The sequence below is a fragment of the Trichoderma virens genome (assembly GCF_000170995.1).
Source record: "Trichoderma virens Gv29-8 chromosome Unknown TRIVIscaffold_1, whole genome shotgun sequence".
NCBI lineage: Eukaryota > Fungi > Ascomycota > Sordariomycetes > Hypocreales > Hypocreaceae > Trichoderma > Trichoderma virens.
In genome coordinates this window covers 1,459,153-1,476,217 of record NW_014013748.1, presented here as the reverse complement: position 1 = coordinate 1,476,217, position 17,065 = coordinate 1,459,153, and the positions used below count along the sequence as shown (strand labels likewise).

Below are 17,065 nucleotides of genomic sequence, written 5' to 3'. Positions count from 1 at the left end.
AGTGCGGCTTCGTAAAGATACCACCAACCTCTCTTAACTGCTGACTGAATGCTATTGAAGCCTAATCAAAACTAATTACCTCGCTTCTTCCATCGCTAACTCTGTAAAGGGGATTGTAGTGGTTATAACAGGTCCCCCAATTCATTATTCTCAAGGAGAGGGTAAAAGCTCCCATCCCCATTTGTTATATAGTGATATTGTAATTTTCCCCTTATTGCATGATTGTACTCGATAATGGGGCAGGTTACTGGTTTTTTGCTTCTTCGGCCGCCCATTCTTCCTCGGTGAAATGATAATACTGCGAAAGGCCTGTGAATACTGCCCAAATCTCTGTAGTGAGAAAAAGGTGTAAAAACTCTGTCCCTAGATAGTTCATGATTGAGGTCCAAGTGCAGCCACTGAGCAAATTAGTGTCGCATATATCTTCGTAGGATAGCCCATTTCGCAAGCAGAATGCTTGTGCCACTAAACGTAGGGCAGCTGCGTCGTATGGTGTCATTAACAACCGAGTTACGGAATTGGAAAGCATATGTGACGCCAACAGTGCCGGGATCTGAGTGAGCAGCGTATCCAGATATGTGGGCAGAGAACTAACAGACCCTCTTGAGTCTGTATTGGCAACGCTTGGCCGCAACTCTGCACTCCATAACCCTTGGGGGGCGTCCGTAGACTCGGTCGCTTCGACATCAAAGCTAATAAGGGTAGCCCTTATCACGTCGTTGTCCTCCTCATCGCTCCCGTAATCATCACCTCTGGCTGAGAATATGCTCGGCCTACGAACAACTTCCATGCTCCCTGCGTCGGATGGCATCTGGCTATCCACGGGCGCCGCAGGGGAACCCCCTTCATTGCTGTGAATCTCACTAGGAGCCTCGTTCATAAAAGATTGTGACGATGATAGCGGACCCTGTGGTATTGTCTTGCCACGGAAGACTGTGCTGGGAAGTCGCTTGAAAGTCTCAGACCATATGTGTGGCTTCCAATCACGAACCATTCGCTGGGTCATAACAAAAACAAGAAATGGGGCATTGCATATTAAAGCACTGCCCAACCAATGCAAAATTGAAGAGAGTCCAAAGTTTTCGGGCGTCGGGGGAGCGACAATTGGTGATTCTTTTGTAAAGGGAATAAAATAGGAGGGGCTAGGCAGCAATTGGCTGCTTGGTATCAAGCCAACCCTTTGAAGGGATATATGTAGTTCCAGGTGAACTCGGATATATGACCAGACTTCATGAACACTAAAGCGAAACAATTAGCAATTCCTCAAAATCTATTACCAGAACGAGATGCGGGTCCTTACCAGCGCCTAGCAGTGAGCTTATCTTCTTCGCCAAACCACAGACGGGAGACTGTGAACTCGATATAATTCGACAACAGGTTTGCAGGAACACCAGAAAGAATATCCCTGGGGATCGAGAAATCTCGTCGTGCTTGCTGATAGAGCTCCCAGAATGGAATTCGGGAATACCGCTTATAAATCTGAGAATATCTCATTAGCACCAGCACGCAACCAATACAGAGTTCGTTGCTTGGGAAAGGGCGCTTCACCAGTATCCGATCTCTTAGTCCATTAATACCAAAAAGTCCGACTGCCTCTACACAGCGCTTAGCAGAAGATGCCAGCCTCAGTCCTTTGGCTTCTTCATAGGCGCCGTGTCGTCTCTGTGAATCGACTTCAGGGCCCGGGTTTTCAGGTTCAGCGATGCCAATAATAAACATGACCTGGTTGTGTGATCGGATAATGTCCCTGTTGATCCTCATAGTATCAGGATTGATTGGACGCCCGCCATGGTCGTATTGTTGGCTTGGCACCCGCGAGTCATCTTCACCTTCACCTTGGACTACATCATCAAACGGCGAACGGCCCTAATAACGTCAGAAGTGATAGGTTATAGGCCAGCTGATCATCTCATACCAGGGCCTGAGCCACGAGCGGGCCTTGCATCCCCATAGCGAATGACTTTAGAAGCGACCAAGCTTCTCAGCGTCTCACTTCATCCAAACATGGTCCACGGACGTGGAAATAGATGTAGATGTAGATGTATTGTACGATGATTAAAGTTCCAAGGTTGTATTTTGCCTCCCCGAATCTCTCACTATATACACCGGGGGTTGCAACTGGTTAACGCAGGAGCAGGTTGCCTGTAATTGAAGTGGACGTTGCCGGTTAAACAAGGGCACATTGGCGCGACCAATCATGTCCGAGCGGCATCGCCCTTGCGCATTAGCCCGGCTCTTATCTTATCGGAGCATCAAAAAATAATTCCTAGACAGGCACATTGCGCTTCCAGATTCCTCTTCACAGTGAGCCGAGTTCATCACCATGGCGACAAAACAGCCCTTGAAGACGACGTTCGACGTCGAGCGCGTCATTCGGCCAATCTACACTGGAGGGTCTGTTGCAATTGACAACAAGGCGCAGATTCTGGCCACAACTCTGGGCGAGGATGCCATTCTAACAAACCCCACCAATGGAAAGCATTTGGCACAGATTGAAGGCGTAAGTGATGCCTTGCAGAGAGATTACTTCGGATGAAAAGCTAATTTTATAAAGGATGGAGACTCCATTTCGACATTGACACGTTCGTGGACCCCGCGTGACTTTGGTGAAAGCAGAGACTGACATTTGTCTAGTAACGCCTTCCGGCTCCCACCTCATCGTTTGTTCCCGGTCGCTGTCTATGAGGATTTTCGTGCTTAAATGGTCCTCAGAGGGCGATTCGATCGAAGCATCATTGGTGCGAACACTAAAGCCTCATGCCACCCCTGTTATCGTTTTGGCGGTTGATCGCACAGGCACTCTCCTGGCGACAGGTGGAACCGATGGTGTGATCAAGGTCTGGGACATTGCCGGTGGCTATGTCACCCACACTTTCCGGGGACCATCGGTATTGGTTTCTGCACTGCGCTTCTTTGAGGTTGCGGCACGAGCAACACCCAATCGAAATCCCAAGGGTGCAAAGAACCAATCTAGGGCGGAAGATGAGGAGGATGAGGACGAGGTAGATGCCGTTACCACTACAAATTTCCGATTGGCTTCAGGCAGCCAGGATGGAAAAGTGCGGATTTGGGATCTGAACAAGAGGAGCTGCATCGCCAACCTGGATTCCCATGTATCTGACGTACAGGCGATTGATTACTCTCCAGCACAGCATGCTCTTGTCACGGCCAGCAGAGACAAGACCCTCATCTGGTGGGATACGAAATCGTGGAAAATTCGAAAAGTCGTTCCTTGTCTCGAGCTCGTCGAAGCAGCGGGATTCCTGGACGATGGAAACCTCACATTCTCCGCCGGAGCCAACGGCTGTCTCCGCATCTGGGATACCGACAAGGGCTCAGAGCTGACGCCGAAGCAATCCTCCAAGAGCGAAGAAGAAGGAATTATTGCTGGCATTTACCGACCAGAACTTCCTTTCATTCTCCTGGTTCAGGTTGATCATACGCTGGCTTTGTACGAGCTATCATCGAAGGCTACAACAACAAGCTTTGCTACACCTGAGCCTTTCCGCCGAATATCCGGCACGCATGACGAGATTATCGACATGGCCTATCTCCTACCCGACCACTCACTACTTGCTTTAGCCACGAATTCAGAAGACATACGCTTGGTATCTGTGGCTGAATCCAAAAAGGATGGTCAGGAGATGACATGGACAAAGTCAGAGACTCCATTCTTTGGCCAAGTTGTGGCCCTGTTACGTGGACATGAGGATATTGTAATTGCTCTGGATGTTGACTGGTCCGGGCATTGGGTCGCCACTGGAGCTAAAGATAATACTGCAAAGCTATGGAGAATCGATCCCGCCAGTAACACCCATGTCTGCTGGGCTACCTTCTCAGGACATGCGGAATCTCTTGGTGCTGTGGCCTTGCCCAAAACTGTTCCTGCCGAAGGGTCAGCGGCACGAACCGACCCTCTCAATCATCCACCTCCTTTCCTTTTGACGGGATCACAAGATCAGACGATCAAGAAGTGGGAGATATCCCGAACCCCCCAGCAGCAAGGTCAAAAAACAAACGCCCGATCTGTCTTTACGAGAAAAGCCCACGACAAAGACATCAATGCGATCAATGTACACCATACCGGCCAGCTCTTTGCATCTGCTTCGCAAGACAAGACCGTCAAGGTGTGGTCGGTTGAAGAAGGAGAAGTTCAAGGTATCCTTCGTGGTCACAAGCGAGGAGTATGGACGGTGCAGTTTTCGCCTGCTCAAATGCCTGCTTTGCAGGGAGAAGATGGCCCTGTCACAGGCAAGGGTGTTATTCTGACTGGCAGTGGTGATAAGAGCATCAAGCTTTGGAATCTTTCAGACTATACTTGCATTCGTACGTTTGAAGGACATTCAAACTCCATTCTCAAAGTAGCCTGGCTCAACATGACGTCGCGCTCGGAACAGGCCAAGGGATTGGTGCAGTTCGCAAGTGCCGGCGGTGACGGGCTTGTTAAGATTTGGAATGCAAACTCTGGAGAAACTGAATGCACTCTGGATAACCACGAAGACCGAGTGTGGGCCTTGGCTGTGCATCCAAAGACCAATGCAGTCGTCTCTGGAAGCGGTGATTCTACCGTTACGTTCTGGAAAGATACAACGTCTGAAACTCAGGCAGCAGCATCTCAAGCAGCACTGGAACTCATCAAACAAGAACAGGAGCTTGAGAACCACATGCACGCTGGATCTTACAGGGAGGCCATTACTCTGGCCCTCCAGCTGAATCACCCTGGACGGCTGCTCGGCCTTTTCACCTCTGTTGTCACAACTAGCAAGCCCGAAGAGAGTAGTCTGTGTGGCATCAAGGCCGTCGACGAAGTCCTTGCAACGCTTTCCGATGACCAGATATACATGTTGTTGTTGAGGCTGCGAGACTGGAACACAAACGCTCGCACAGCCCCAGTGGCACAGCGCATCCTCTGGACGCTGATCAAGAGCTATCCGGCTTCAAAGTTCTCGAACTTGCCGGTCAAGGGCTCAAGGGGAGAGAAGAGCTTGAAAGATGTGTTGCACGGTTTGAGGGTGTACACTGAAAGACACTACAAGCGCATGGAGGAATTGGTGGATGAAAGCTATCTGGTAGAGTATACCCTGCAGGAAATGGACAGCCTCGCCCCGACGCTCCAGGGCGACACTGTCATGAGTGGTTAGACTTTCAATTGCATAAAAGACATATATGTGGTAGTATATAGTTGGTATTTTACTGGCTGACAGGATGAGGTGATGTAAGTGGTCATTTCCAAGTCATCATATTATAGCGAAAGGGTTAGATAAATAAAAGGGTAGTAATACATTCAATCTATGAACATGTCGATAATTGTTTCTGACGTTAATCACTGCTGGCTCTGAACAATGTTTTGTCTAAATGAAGTGTGAGGGCCGAGGGAAAGGAAAATGTAGTCTAGGTTAGCAGCAGATCATGAGGTTGAATAGATGGTAGGCATTCTGAATTTACAGGTTTCTAAAAGAGCCCAGCCGACTATGATATTATCTAAGAAAATCGAAATAGTATTAAATGAGCTTATATTCACCTCCAAACTGTTTACAAACAGAGGAATCATCTCAACCGCAAGAGATATAACAAGGTGGATGCTGTCATCTCTACCTAATAATAGCAGCTGCCATGTCGCTGGACTTTTAGGCTACCGGACCCACTGACATTTTCCATTTCAGCCTTGTGCCAATCAACCAACCTCATTGTCCATTGAATTCTTATCGTAGCATTGCTCTTCTTCAAATACACAGCTCCTCTTCCTTCTTCCTCCTTCGTGAGCCATGTCTAAACGACAAGCTTCGGAAGCTCTCGACGAGCTTCAGGACGTCGCATCGCCCGCGTCCAAGCGATCTCGAATGGGCGACCTCGACTCGCCTCTCGCAAACAGTCACGACGATGCGCAAAGCCTTGAGCAGGACGGGGATGCAAGAAACGGGCGTCCAGAAGATGAAGACAGCGAAGGCTTTGATGACGAGGACGACGAAGCTCACATGACGGCTCCTGTCCGGCAATCGGGGCCGGCCGACGGATACGACGACCTCTATCTCGACACCATCGACCGCAACGTGCTCGACTTCGACTTTGAGAAGCTGTGCTCCGTCTCCCTTTCCAACATCAACGTCTACGCATGCCTCGTCTGCGGGAAATACTTTCAAGGTCGCGGCGTAAAGTCGCACGCTTACTTCCACTCCCTGGACGAGGACCATCACGTCTACATCAATCTCGAAACCCAAAAGGTCTACGTCCTGCCCGAGGGCTACGAGGTCAAGAGCAAGTCGCTCGACGACATCAAATACGTCTCCGACCCTAGATACACCAAGAATGAAGTCATTCAGCTGGACCGTCGCGTCAACCACGTCAGCTGGACGCTCGACGGCAAGGAGTACACGCCAGGGTTTGTCGGCATGAACAACATCAAGGAGAACGACTACCTCAACGTGGTGGTACAGGCACTGTCACACGTCTCCCCGCTGCGGAACTACCTTTTGCTGGAGGACTTCTCCAAAAAGTCTGAGCTCGTCAAGAGATGCAGCATCCTGTTCCGCAAGATCTGGAACCCGCGCGCCTTCAAGTCCCACGTCTCGCCGCACGAGCTCCTCCAGGAAATCGCCCTCCTCTCCAACAAACGCTTCACCCTCACGAACCAGTCGGATCCCGTAGAGTTCCTCTCGTGGTTTCTCAACAATCTCCATCTAGGCCTCGGCGGCAGCAAGACGAAGCCGGGCAGCTCCATGATACAGCGCACATTCCAAGGCAAGCTCAAGGTCGAATCCCAAGCCATCACCGCGCGAGCCGACGCAGGCGACCGTCTGCGCTTCGAAGAGGCCGCCGAAGTCAAGGTCGACATTGTGCGCTTCCTTTTCCTGACGCTCGACTTGCCATCAGCACCTCTGTTCCAGGACGAGCTGGAAAAGAACATCATCCCGCAAGTGCCTCTGAGCACCATCCTGAGCAAATACGACGGCAAGCGCGCGCAGGAGCATCACGCACAGCGGAAGCGCTACCGCCTGCTGCACCCGCTTCCGCCGTTTCTGCTGCTTCACGTCAAGCGCTTCTCTCAGAACAAGTTCGTCTCCGAGCGAAACCCGACAATCGTCACTTTCGACGCGAGGAATCTCGACGTTTCGCCGTATGTGGAACCCAATCCGAACGAATGGCCCGTGGGTGAGCCGATATGGTATGACCTCGTTGCCAACGTCGTCCATGAGGCGGTTCGCAAGAGGGATGATGTTGCAGATAGCGGCGAGGAGAAGAAGACATGGAAGGTCCAGATCAAGGACAAAGCAACGGGTGAGTGGGTTGTGTGCCAGGACTTGTTCGTCGACAAGGTCCAGAGCGAGCTGCTGTATCTTGGAGAGACATATCTGCAAATCTGGGAGCGAAGAAGAGTGCCTACCAAGGCAGCAGGGCCGGGAAAAGGAAAAGGAACAGCGTAAAGGATGGAGCTGTGCATGTAATACCACCATATAATACCACCATATAACGCTGGCGTCAGATCAACAAGAGAGCATCACGGCAAGGGGCCTCGTCATATAACGAAATAGAACGGACACTCGCAGGCTCGTCAGCCTGCGCAAGAGCATCTTTTTATTTCATTCCTTCTTGTCTTTTTTTTGCTGTTTCGTAGGCACAGGCCGCCGCCAGGCTTGCCGTGCTAAAAACCATCAAGCTATAGTACATTATCCACATAATAAAACCCGCCCTTCCGCCCACCGTTTTCCAGGTAGAGCAAATCAGTTTGTCTCCCAGTGTACATCCCAGAGTTTTCCATCCGCGAAAGAAATCACCAGAAAACTGCCGCACCCAAGATATAGAGTTAAAAAACAGACAAAAAAAGAAGAGGACGTACAGGAACCAGGAAGAGAGAATCAAAAAGCAACAAAACAACGGGTCTGCAACATACCCAAGCGCTCTGCCCGGTAGTGTACAAATAAACTTGGGGAAAATTCCATCATAGCCGACAAGAAGGACGAAAACATGGCACAGTTTGGCGGCGTAATAAGATCACAAGAGGGTAAGGCTGTGCGGGCCTTGAGGACTTCAAGCTATTTCTTCTTCTTTATTCGTAGGTCTGCTTGGCTGCGTTGGTTGTGTGGCGTTTGTCATTGTGGTGTTGACTGGCCTTTTCGCGGCGTTGTTCGTCGATAGCAGTTCGCTGCTGGATACTAGAGTCATGCGACTTGAACTCGAGACGGGTGTTCGCCGGGAAGTTGAGTACCTGCTTCATGGTTTCGCTAAAGCGGCAAACAAAGAGGTTAGTCGACTGGATCGTAGAAAGTTGTGATACAAGGAAAATTCTGGGTTAAACATACCGGATCTTGAGCACGCGACCGCCGTCGGTTCGGGTCCAAATACTCAAGATATCCTCGCCATTGCGCATGCTCAGGACGGCACCGCAGACGTCCTCTCCGGCATCGCCGAATTGGTCGCCAATGAGGGAAAGCAGCAGATCCTCCCAATACCGATCCGCCACACCCTTCTTAAGACGAACAACCCACTTGCCACCCTTCCGGTTGACCTCATCCTCCCATATTGGCCGAATGTCCTTTTTGAAGAGGTGATAGTCGGACACGACGGGCAGGCTTGACGGCCGTTTGAGATGGGAGTAGATCTGCCAGAACTCCTCCGCCGACCGCACCGTAGCGATGCCGTGCAGTGTATTCTCATACTCGATGAAACCGTGCGCCTTCGAGATCGGGGGCCTATACCAGAAAGACCATGCGTCTTTCAGCATGTGTATCTGTGTTACCCCGGTCAGTGGCCCCGAGGCCTTGGACTCGGAGATGGACGCCATGTTGGGCGGCCTGGCCACGGGCTTCACCGCGTCCTTGGGGGCGTTTTGCTTAGCGACGGCCGAGCCCATCGCGGTTTCAAAAGGGTTCCCGCCGGACTTTGGCGTTTTGGCAGAGCCAAACGAGCCAAACGATGCAAAAGCCCCCGATCCCAGACCAAACGCGCTGGATGCTCCCCCCGTCGGAGACACCAGCGCACTTCCCGGGGTACTGTTGAAAGGATTCGATTTGCCATGCGACGACTTCACCGTGGCACTGCGGGAGGCGGGATCACCTCCCCCCAAGCCGTTGGCCCCATTGGAAGGCGTAGTGAGGGAAAGCTTTGACGAGCTAGACGCCGGCAGGTCAGTCACAAGAGTTGCGCCGTAGGAGAAGCGTGTGGGGTCATCATACTTGGTTCGACGAGTCCATAGATTCTCCATTAAGCCTTGTTGGGGGTTTCGTCTGGTCTTGATGCCGGTGATGCGGGGAGGGGAGGGACGCCTCGCTCGGGAAAGGGTTTTCGAGGGTCGGACGGAGGTCGGAGTGTGTCGCTGGATGAGGCGTGGCAGGGGGCGATGCTGTGTTTGTAGATGCGCGGTTCTCAAAACTTGGTGACAAGACGTGGAAAAAAATTGTAACTATGCGATGCGGGAGGGAGCGAGAGAAGGAGGGGAGACTAGAAAAAGCTGGTGATCGGAGCGGCGATGGAGGGGCTTCGAGGAGGCGGTCGCGAGACGAGGAGGATTGTTGGATGCTTAGAAGAGCGATGCAAGAGGAGTGATGGCGGTTATTGCGCGATGTGTCGACGAAAAAGCTGTTCGGGTTTGGGGAGAATTATGTAGTGAGGTTGTGGATCTTTGGGGTTCTTGAGGTGGAAGAATTCTGCGTGACATCGACGGTTGGTGAAATTTACGAGTGCTAGCAGGTACATTGCCGGCCGTACCAAACGAGCGGTTACGGGTTACGGTTAGCGGCTTGGATAGAAGCCCTCCCTGGGGGCTTTTTGGGGGAGCGGCCATTCTGGAAGCCCACATGAATCCACTTTCAGGCCCTTGAAGCCGGAACCGACAGCGCGTCAGACGCCTGTAGAATTTTTTGTCAGTGCTCCGTGTAGCAGCTGAGCACTGCAACCACGAGTGCATGTGGTGTGCGGCATTAGTCTCATGTTGCTACCTACTGACGCATGAATCGATGCTTAGGCGTTGATCTGTCCAATAATGCAGAGTAAGCTGAGTTTACACGTGTTTTCGACAGATGCAAGGGGGCTGCTTGATGCTCCATTCCGTGGGGGAGTTGGGTTTGAGATGGAGGTTCATCAAGGGCCTCCAGGTCATTGGATGACTTCCATATAGTAAGACCATACCGAACTTGCTCCCGAGGGGGAAAGGAGGAAAGGAGGCTATAACAACGAAGGAAGGGTTCCATTGCAAGCTTTGTCGTACAGAGCTTAGACAGACTTGGCTCACGTCACACTGCTTCCATGTTCCTTTTTTTCTTTTTTCTGCTTCTCCATCATCTGCTACGTGACCGCATATTAGCCCGATGGCTGCCCATTGGGCGTAATAGGGCCTCACCGAGCTATTGAACTTCTGGGCTTTCTTGAATGATACGATTTGAAAGCTTTATTTGCATGGAATCACCGTTTAGAGCAAGGCATGGTTCTAACCCTGTGCGAAAACAATGATGCTGTATATCTGACAGGCTGCCTACCTTCTATCTTAGGTGCATAATCAATGTCTCAGCCTCCATACCTGCCAAAATATCTGTTGCCAGGTACTGCAGCTGTATCATTGGTAGCTTTCTGGCTTCCTTGTTACCGATTACAGTAGATCATGTTACACGCCGGATTCGAAGTGCGAGAGCCGATTATATCTTGAAGATGTGATGTCTCAGTCATTCTGCTGTGCACTCTTGAAGCACGAGACTTTCATTCCATGGGCAGCTGGGCCGCATAGCTGAACTATCGCTTGGCAAGCAGTGACCTAGAAGAAGACGGATAGGACACAAACAAAATAAAAATAGAGTACTGTGGCGCATTGATAGCAATACCTGTGTACTCCGTATAGACCATGGGATGATGAATGCGGCTTCCGGCGTCCAAGTTGGACTATACACACGGCAAAGTACATGTACACGGGGCTAATACTTGTGAGGTCATCATCAAGCGTCGCACAGACGGGTAGCAGGTCTTGGGCATTTCCACTATTTGCAAAACAAGGACTCTGAAATGACAGCTCATGTTACCCCGTACGTCTGACGCAGCACCGAGTCTCAGGCCGGATCCTTGCTATCCAATGCGCAACCTGGGATTTTCGAGATGGCAGGCCAATGCTAATGCCACCAAGATCCCCCACCCCACAAAGTACCACAAAGTACAGAGTTACCTGCTTATCCAAGGCAATCCTGTTATCGCCCCTCGATGCGACCGATAAGAGCCGATAAGCCCAAAAATTTCTGCGGCGCGACACCAAAGCTTGTAGATTTGCCTACAAGGTGCTAAATCACCAGATTCAACTTGCTGCATCACGCGCAACAAGAGCTTTCGCAATGGCTCCCAGCAAGACGAAAACAATCAAGAACAAGCACGCGGGCTCGAAGAGCAGCACGGGCGCGCCTGGAAAGGGCGGCGCAAAGCGATCTTCCACCGATGGCGTCTCCAAGTCCAAGTCCAAGAAGCCAAAGGGCCCCGTTGTGTCTCAGCAGGTCAAGGAGAAGAACCGTGCACTGCTGATGAAGCGGCCGAAGAAGAAGACGTACACGGCCGAGGAGCTGGGCATCCCTACTCTGAATATGATTACGCCCATTGGTGTCGAAAAGCCTAAGGGCAAGAAGAAGGGCAAGGTCTTTGTGGACGACAAGGTAAGCTGCTCTCGATGGAATTGCGTCTCGAGGGAATCCATTGAATGCTAATTATGTGATTAGGAGAGTATGACGACAATCCTGTCCCTCGTGCAAGCCGAAAAGGAAGGCCACATCGAGTCGAAGATGATCAAGGCCCGGCAGATGGAGGAGATCCGCGAGGCCAGGAAAGCGGAAGCCGACAAGAAGGCAGCTGAGAAGAAAGCAAAGTTTGAGGACACCAAGGAGTCTCTGAGGAAGAAGCGCAAGAGAAAGGGTACTGGAGCTGAAGACGAAAGCCTGAAGAGCCTATCACAGATGGGCTCAAAAGCGGCCAAGGGATCCAAGAAGAGGGTATCATTTGCGTGAGGTGCGTTGAGGAGGGCTATGGAAAATGTACATTGCATTGAATTGTTTGCTTTCCTACTGGCGCATGGAGTTGGGGCATACCATGAATAGCGATACTACGGAGAATATTGCTTGACATAAAGCACCTATATAGAGTCTAATAGCAGGGCTACTTGAAGGACCTTTCTGTCACCTATTTTGAATCTCGTCCCAGGCTTCACAATGTATTTCTACAAGAGCTTGACATTGTAAGCCTCTGCTCTGCACTTGGGAGGTGGGCCACGGTGAGATATGTGTTTTCAGCAAATTGAACCAAGCAGTTGTACCAACAAATTGAACCAAGCAGTTGTACTTCGTAACGCGTGTGACTACAGACATAGCGATATTATGAGAATAGGGGATGGGCTAATACTGTACGAATTACAGAGTACAAATTACACAATTTCCCTGCTGATTCTTCAGTGTTTGCCGTTGGCCTGCAAAATCGGCCTTTTCTCTCGCTCTAGCATCACAACACATCTTATTACATCAAGGGCACTCAAATCCTCCATGTTCGTAGAACGAGGCCAGGAAGAGACTGCGTGACGAATCAATATTCATATCTAATATCTCAAGTGCCAAAATGAAGTTTGGCATACCACAACGCCGTGATGATACTGTGTTCGTGCGTCTGTGTATTGCTGGGACAATGCCGCAATACATGCCCAGTTCCTCTCCCATCCGTCCATCCAAAGACGCCTCAGGCGGACTCCTTTTTTCCACTTCCATGTTCTTTTTCCCTCTCCTTTGTAGGGTCTTTCCTTCTAGGGGCTTAGTTGCCAGGATGGAAAAGAAAAAACAAATTAAGCCCAAGGAACAGTTATATAGCTGCTAATATCCCTCTCGCCGTTTCCTTTACTCGACGGGCTCGCGAGGCTCTCTAGGCTCTCTCTGTTGACCGCCGCTTCGACCACCTCCACGTCCGCCACGCTTGTTTCCGCGCTGGCCACCCTTCTCGCCGTCACCCTTGCCCTCCTCCTTCTCGTTGCTGACCAGGTTGGCCGTGGCCAGTCGCTGGGAGAGATCGATCTGGGTTCGGATGGTGTTGGCCAGGTAGCTGACCATGAGAACATCCTGGATGTGGTTGTTGAAGTCGTGCTCGATTTGAGAAGCGTCGACCTTGGGGGCCAGAGACAGGGCGCTCATGAGATACTGGGCCAAGGCATTGTTGGGCTCTTCATCCTCATCTAATACGCCGTTGACCCACTCGCTGACACGGTCCAGAAGGCCGATGGTTTGCTCGATGGATCGACCCAAGCTCTCAATGTCTGATACCAGGGGTGCTGTCCGTGACTCGACGTCCCGGGCGCTTGCGACAGCCTCGAGGGCGCTCTTCTCGGCGTCTCCGTAAAGCATCTTGTGAGGAACCTGGATGAAAAGGCAGCTCTCGGCAGCTCGCTCGGCGTTGACGGCCACAGGAGCGCTGATGTAGCATCTTGTCTCGATATCCTTGCCGGGCTCTGTAGAGATGGTGAGGTGGATGGCGGGGTGAGGGAAGGTGCCGGTGTCAGGGGCGGCGAAGAAGTTCTGGATCAGAGCGGAAAAGCTGTTGAGCTCGTGGGAGGTGGTGTACCAGCCGAGCAGGGACTCGCGGGGGGAGGCCTTGAGGACCAGGGCGAGCATGTTCTTCTGGTATTCGACGTCGACCTCGACTTGGTCCTCCTCCTCGGTATGGGGGATGGCGAAGCACGAACGGACCTCGACCTCGGTTCCATCTTCAGAGCGGGTGCCTACCAAGGCGCCAATGACCCGCGTGGACTGGGAGTTTTCACGGACATCTCGTCGAACGGCGTGATCGAGGATGGAGAGGACAGCCTAGCCACAGCGACACATCAGCCAATGAACTTGTTTCTTCTTCTTCTTCTTCTTCTTCTTCTTCTATTCCTCCTCATGTCCCTCCCGGTTCTATATCGAGGCAACTGAAGGGGTTCTATCGTGACGGTGCATTATATACCTGGGGCTGGATCTGGACAGTAAGCGGGGCAATGTTCGTCTGGAGCCCGATATTCGTGTGAGCCAGCGGGCGAGCGAGGTGCAAAAACCGTTCCGTAGCGGCAGCCATACTGGGCAAAAAAATGTCTCGACAACAGAAAAAAGTGTCGAACTTTTTTTTCCTTCTCCCTGCGATGCGTATGACAAGGTCGAAGAGTGGGGGTGGGAAGGGGAGAAGAAAAAAACGAGTGGCGCCGGCTCTCTCGAAAACTGGCTCTCTTTCTTTTTTCCTCGCGATAGTCTCCAAATTTCGCCGATTTTGTGATTTGCAGATTTGGCGGGCGGCGCTGGGGTTGTGCGCACTAAAATTGGTGCAGCTCACCTTGCGACAAGGCTGCGTGGCGCAAGGCCGAATCTACCCCACCATTGTGTGGCTGGTGTGTATGATCCACATATTCATGCAAGGCTGACAGTTTCGTTCGAAACTTTTTTTTTCTACCTTGTCTCGTCGTTGAATTCGCCTTCTTTTCATAGTCGTTGCTTTGGGTTGCAGCCAATTTTGTTCCTTTGCAATAGAAAGACATGGCAGGTCCTAGAAGAGGTGGAAATTTCAGAGGCCGCGGCTCAAGAGGCGGTGGGAGAGGCAGAGGCGGAAGCAGAGGCGGAAGCAGAGGCGGAGGTCGAGGTCGAGGTCAAGGTCGAGGCGGGCGATTCAGTCAATGGGGCCCAGACAGGAGATTTGATGGTGCTCGTCTGGCTGAAAATGGCGAAGAGGAAGAGTAAGTATTTTGAGCTCTGCTGTATAGACCATTGGTCCATTTCCACATGTAGCTGACGAATCATTTGACATACAGTGAGGATGGATCTGGATCGGATGCCTCAGATGGAGAAGACGAAATGCTCCAAGATGTAGCGTCAGACGACGACGATCAAGAAGCTCCCGCACGCCCATATATGGCGCTGATGCAGAAATTTCACGATTCAAGCGCACCAAGCGCCAAGAGGAGGAAGATTGCACATGACGAGCCCTCAAGCCGAAGCCCAAGTCCCGCCGTACACCAGCCAGAGCACGTGGAGGAGGAGCCCGAATCTACGCGGGAAGATATTGATGAGGTTGATGAGGAGGAGGAAGAAGAAGGAGATCCAACTTCCAACGTTGACGAGGACCTGGACAACGACTCAGAAGACGAGATTGACGCCACGGATCCATTCGATGCCCATTTCGCCAACCCAGATCAACAGATCAGTTCGCAATCGGTTATCGCGGCCAAGAACGGAGAGTGGACAACAACTCGTGCTATGATACAGCCTTGGAGAGCGGTCATCACGTCTCCCGGTTCCAATAACAGTGGCCCCGTTCCCCAGCCAGTATCAGGCCTTGGTGGTTTGAAGCTGAAACAGAAATTGCGAGACACGGCAAAGGATAAGATGGGCAACCTGGATGCAGCGCAGAGGGCATTTGCACCCTTATTATTCGACTATAAAGACATCTTGTTTTGCGATCGGTCCGTGGAGAACTCTCACAAAATGCGACAAGCAGTTTGCCTCCATGCGCTTAACCACGTATTCAAGTAAGATGGTCCAAATAAGCTCAAACTTCAGAGAATTAGATGCTAACTCTACTTCAGGACTCGAGACAGGGTGATTAATAACAACTACAAGCTTTCAAAAGCTGGTGATGATTCGGAGCTTGAACTCCGGGACCAGGGTTTCACCAGACCCAAGGTCCTGTTTCTTCTACCCACACGAAACTCGTGTGCCAAGATGATGAAGGTGATTCAAGATTTGGTTGAGCCAGACCAGCAGGAAAATTTTAAGCGGTTCAATGAATCATACGCGGAGAGCGACGAATCATTCGGTGCTGATCGGCCTGCCGACTTCAAGGATCTGTTTGGCGGCAACGACGACGACATGTTCCGTATCGGCGTCAAATTTACGCGCAAGACCATAAAATACTTTGCGCAGTTCTATAGCTCCGATATTCTCTTCGCCAGCCCTCTTGGTCTCCGCATGGCAATGGGATCCGAGGAAGAGAAGAAGAAGCCGGATTTTGACTTTCTCAGCTCCATTGAGATGGTCGTTATGGACCAGGCAGATGCCCTTCTGATGCAGAATTGGGAGCACGTCGAGTACATCTTTGAACACCTCAACCTTCAGCCCAAGGATGCTCACGACTGCGACTTTAGCCGTGTCAGGAATTGGTATTTGGAAGATTGGGCAAAGTACTTCCGACAGACGGTCATTTTGTCTGCCTTTAATACCCCCGAACTGGCAGAACTGCAGAGGCTGTACTGTCATAATTGGGCGGGAAGAGTCCGACTGCAGGCAGAGTACCCCGGCGTTATTGGGCAACTGGGTGTCAAGGCTAAGCAAACGTTTTCCCGGTTCCAGTCGAGCGCCGTGGAGAAGGATCCCGAAGCCAGGTTTGACTACTTTACCTCTGCCATTATCCCCTCTCTGGTGAAGCGATCCAAGGACTCGAGTGGAACGCTAATCTTTATTCCTTCTTATCTTGACTTTGTCCGCGTGAGAAACTATTTCGCCACTGCCGACGAAGTGAGCGGCCTCACTTTTGGAGTGATATCTGAGTACACCGAGGTTCGAGAAGCATCTCGAGCTCGATCTCATTTCTTGACTGGCCGACATCGGATTCTGCTCTACACGGAGAGAGCTCACCATTTCAGACGGTATCAGTTCAGCGGTGTGCAGAGAGTCATATTTTACGGGCTGCCGGACAATCCCATCTTCTATAAGGAGATTGCAGGTGGATACCTGGCCAAGAGTGAGAAAGATATGAAGATTGAGCCTGGACAAGGAACGGTGCGGGCTATCTTCTCCAAATACGATGTGATGAAACTTGAGAGGGTTGCGGGCTCGAAGAGAGTAGGAAAGATGATTCAGGACCGTGGCGATACCTTTGATTTCGTGTAAATATGTACTCGGCGCAAAAGATAAAGATGGAAGTGATTAGCATAATATGATACTTTGGTATGTTGACTTTGTTACATTGGGGGCCGCTTGTGAAGGATCGTGATTCAGAGCCTCTATATCGAGGCAGTTAGTTTGTCATTCCACTTATTGTAGACATAAATGTACATAAATATGTTGTGTTGTACATGATGCGTCCATCCCTCAGAAAGGTATACCGC

At 51.1% G+C, this 17,065-nt stretch overlaps 7 protein-coding genes across 7 annotated transcripts; 4 read left to right on the top strand and 3 right to left on the bottom strand.

The window, feature by feature from the left end:
* Positions 1 to 244: 244 nt before the first annotated feature.
* TRIVIDRAFT_188113 (uncharacterized protein) lies at positions 245 to 1,951 on the bottom strand (the record flags this gene model as incomplete). Its single annotated transcript, XM_014105945.1, has 4 exons — positions 245 to 851; positions 1,301 to 1,479; positions 1,549 to 1,866; positions 1,916 to 1,951. 4 exons carry the CDS (start codon positions 1,949 to 1,951, stop codon positions 245 to 247), a joined length of 1,140 nt encoding a protein of 379 aa, XP_013961420.1.
* Positions 1,952 to 2,323: 372 nt separating this feature from the next.
* On the top strand, positions 2,324 to 5,141 carry TRIVIDRAFT_55283 (uncharacterized protein; the record flags this gene model as incomplete). The annotated part of the gene is made up of 3 exons (XM_014105944.1): positions 2,324 to 2,500; positions 2,555 to 2,582; positions 2,635 to 5,141. The coding sequence occupies 3 exons, from the start codon at positions 2,324 to 2,326 to the stop codon at positions 5,139 to 5,141; spliced, it is 2,712 nt and encodes a 903-aa protein (XP_013961419.1).
* A 624-nt stretch (positions 5,142 to 5,765) lies between these two features.
* On the top strand, positions 5,766 to 7,421 carry TRIVIDRAFT_62978 (uncharacterized protein; the record flags this gene model as incomplete). The annotated part of the gene is made up of 1 exon (XM_014105943.1): positions 5,766 to 7,421. One exon carries the CDS (start codon positions 5,766 to 5,768, stop codon positions 7,419 to 7,421), a length of 1,656 nt encoding a protein of 551 aa, XP_013961418.1.
* Positions 7,422 to 8,044: 623 nt separating this feature from the next.
* TRIVIDRAFT_33839 (uncharacterized protein) lies at positions 8,045 to 9,199 on the bottom strand (the record flags this gene model as incomplete). The annotated part of the gene is made up of 3 exons (XM_014105942.1): positions 8,045 to 8,219; positions 8,298 to 9,107; positions 9,171 to 9,199. The coding sequence occupies 3 exons, from the start codon at positions 9,197 to 9,199 to the stop codon at positions 8,045 to 8,047; spliced, it is 1,014 nt and encodes a 337-aa protein (XP_013961417.1).
* A 2,107-nt stretch (positions 9,200 to 11,306) lies between these two features.
* On the top strand, positions 11,307 to 11,966 carry TRIVIDRAFT_131184 (uncharacterized protein; the record flags this gene model as incomplete). Its single annotated transcript, XM_014105941.2, has 2 exons — positions 11,307 to 11,618; positions 11,682 to 11,966. 2 exons carry the CDS (start codon positions 11,307 to 11,309, stop codon positions 11,964 to 11,966), a joined length of 597 nt encoding a protein of 198 aa, XP_013961416.1.
* Positions 11,967 to 12,516: 550 nt separating this feature from the next.
* Positions 12,517 to 14,226, bottom strand: TRIVIDRAFT_85815 (uncharacterized protein; the record flags this gene model as incomplete). The annotated part of the gene is made up of 2 exons (XM_014105940.1): positions 12,517 to 13,799; positions 13,939 to 14,226. 2 exons carry the CDS (start codon positions 14,044 to 14,046, stop codon positions 12,840 to 12,842), a joined length of 1,068 nt encoding a protein of 355 aa, XP_013961415.1.
* Positions 14,227 to 14,555: 329 nt separating this feature from the next.
* Positions 14,556 to 16,912, top strand: TRIVIDRAFT_85812 (uncharacterized protein; the record flags this gene model as incomplete). The annotated part of the gene is made up of 3 exons (XM_014105939.1): positions 14,556 to 14,695; positions 14,771 to 15,487; positions 15,545 to 16,912. 2 exons carry the CDS (start codon positions 14,814 to 14,816, stop codon positions 16,845 to 16,847), a joined length of 1,977 nt encoding a protein of 658 aa, XP_013961414.1.
* Between the last annotated feature and the right edge of the window lie 153 nt (positions 16,913 to 17,065).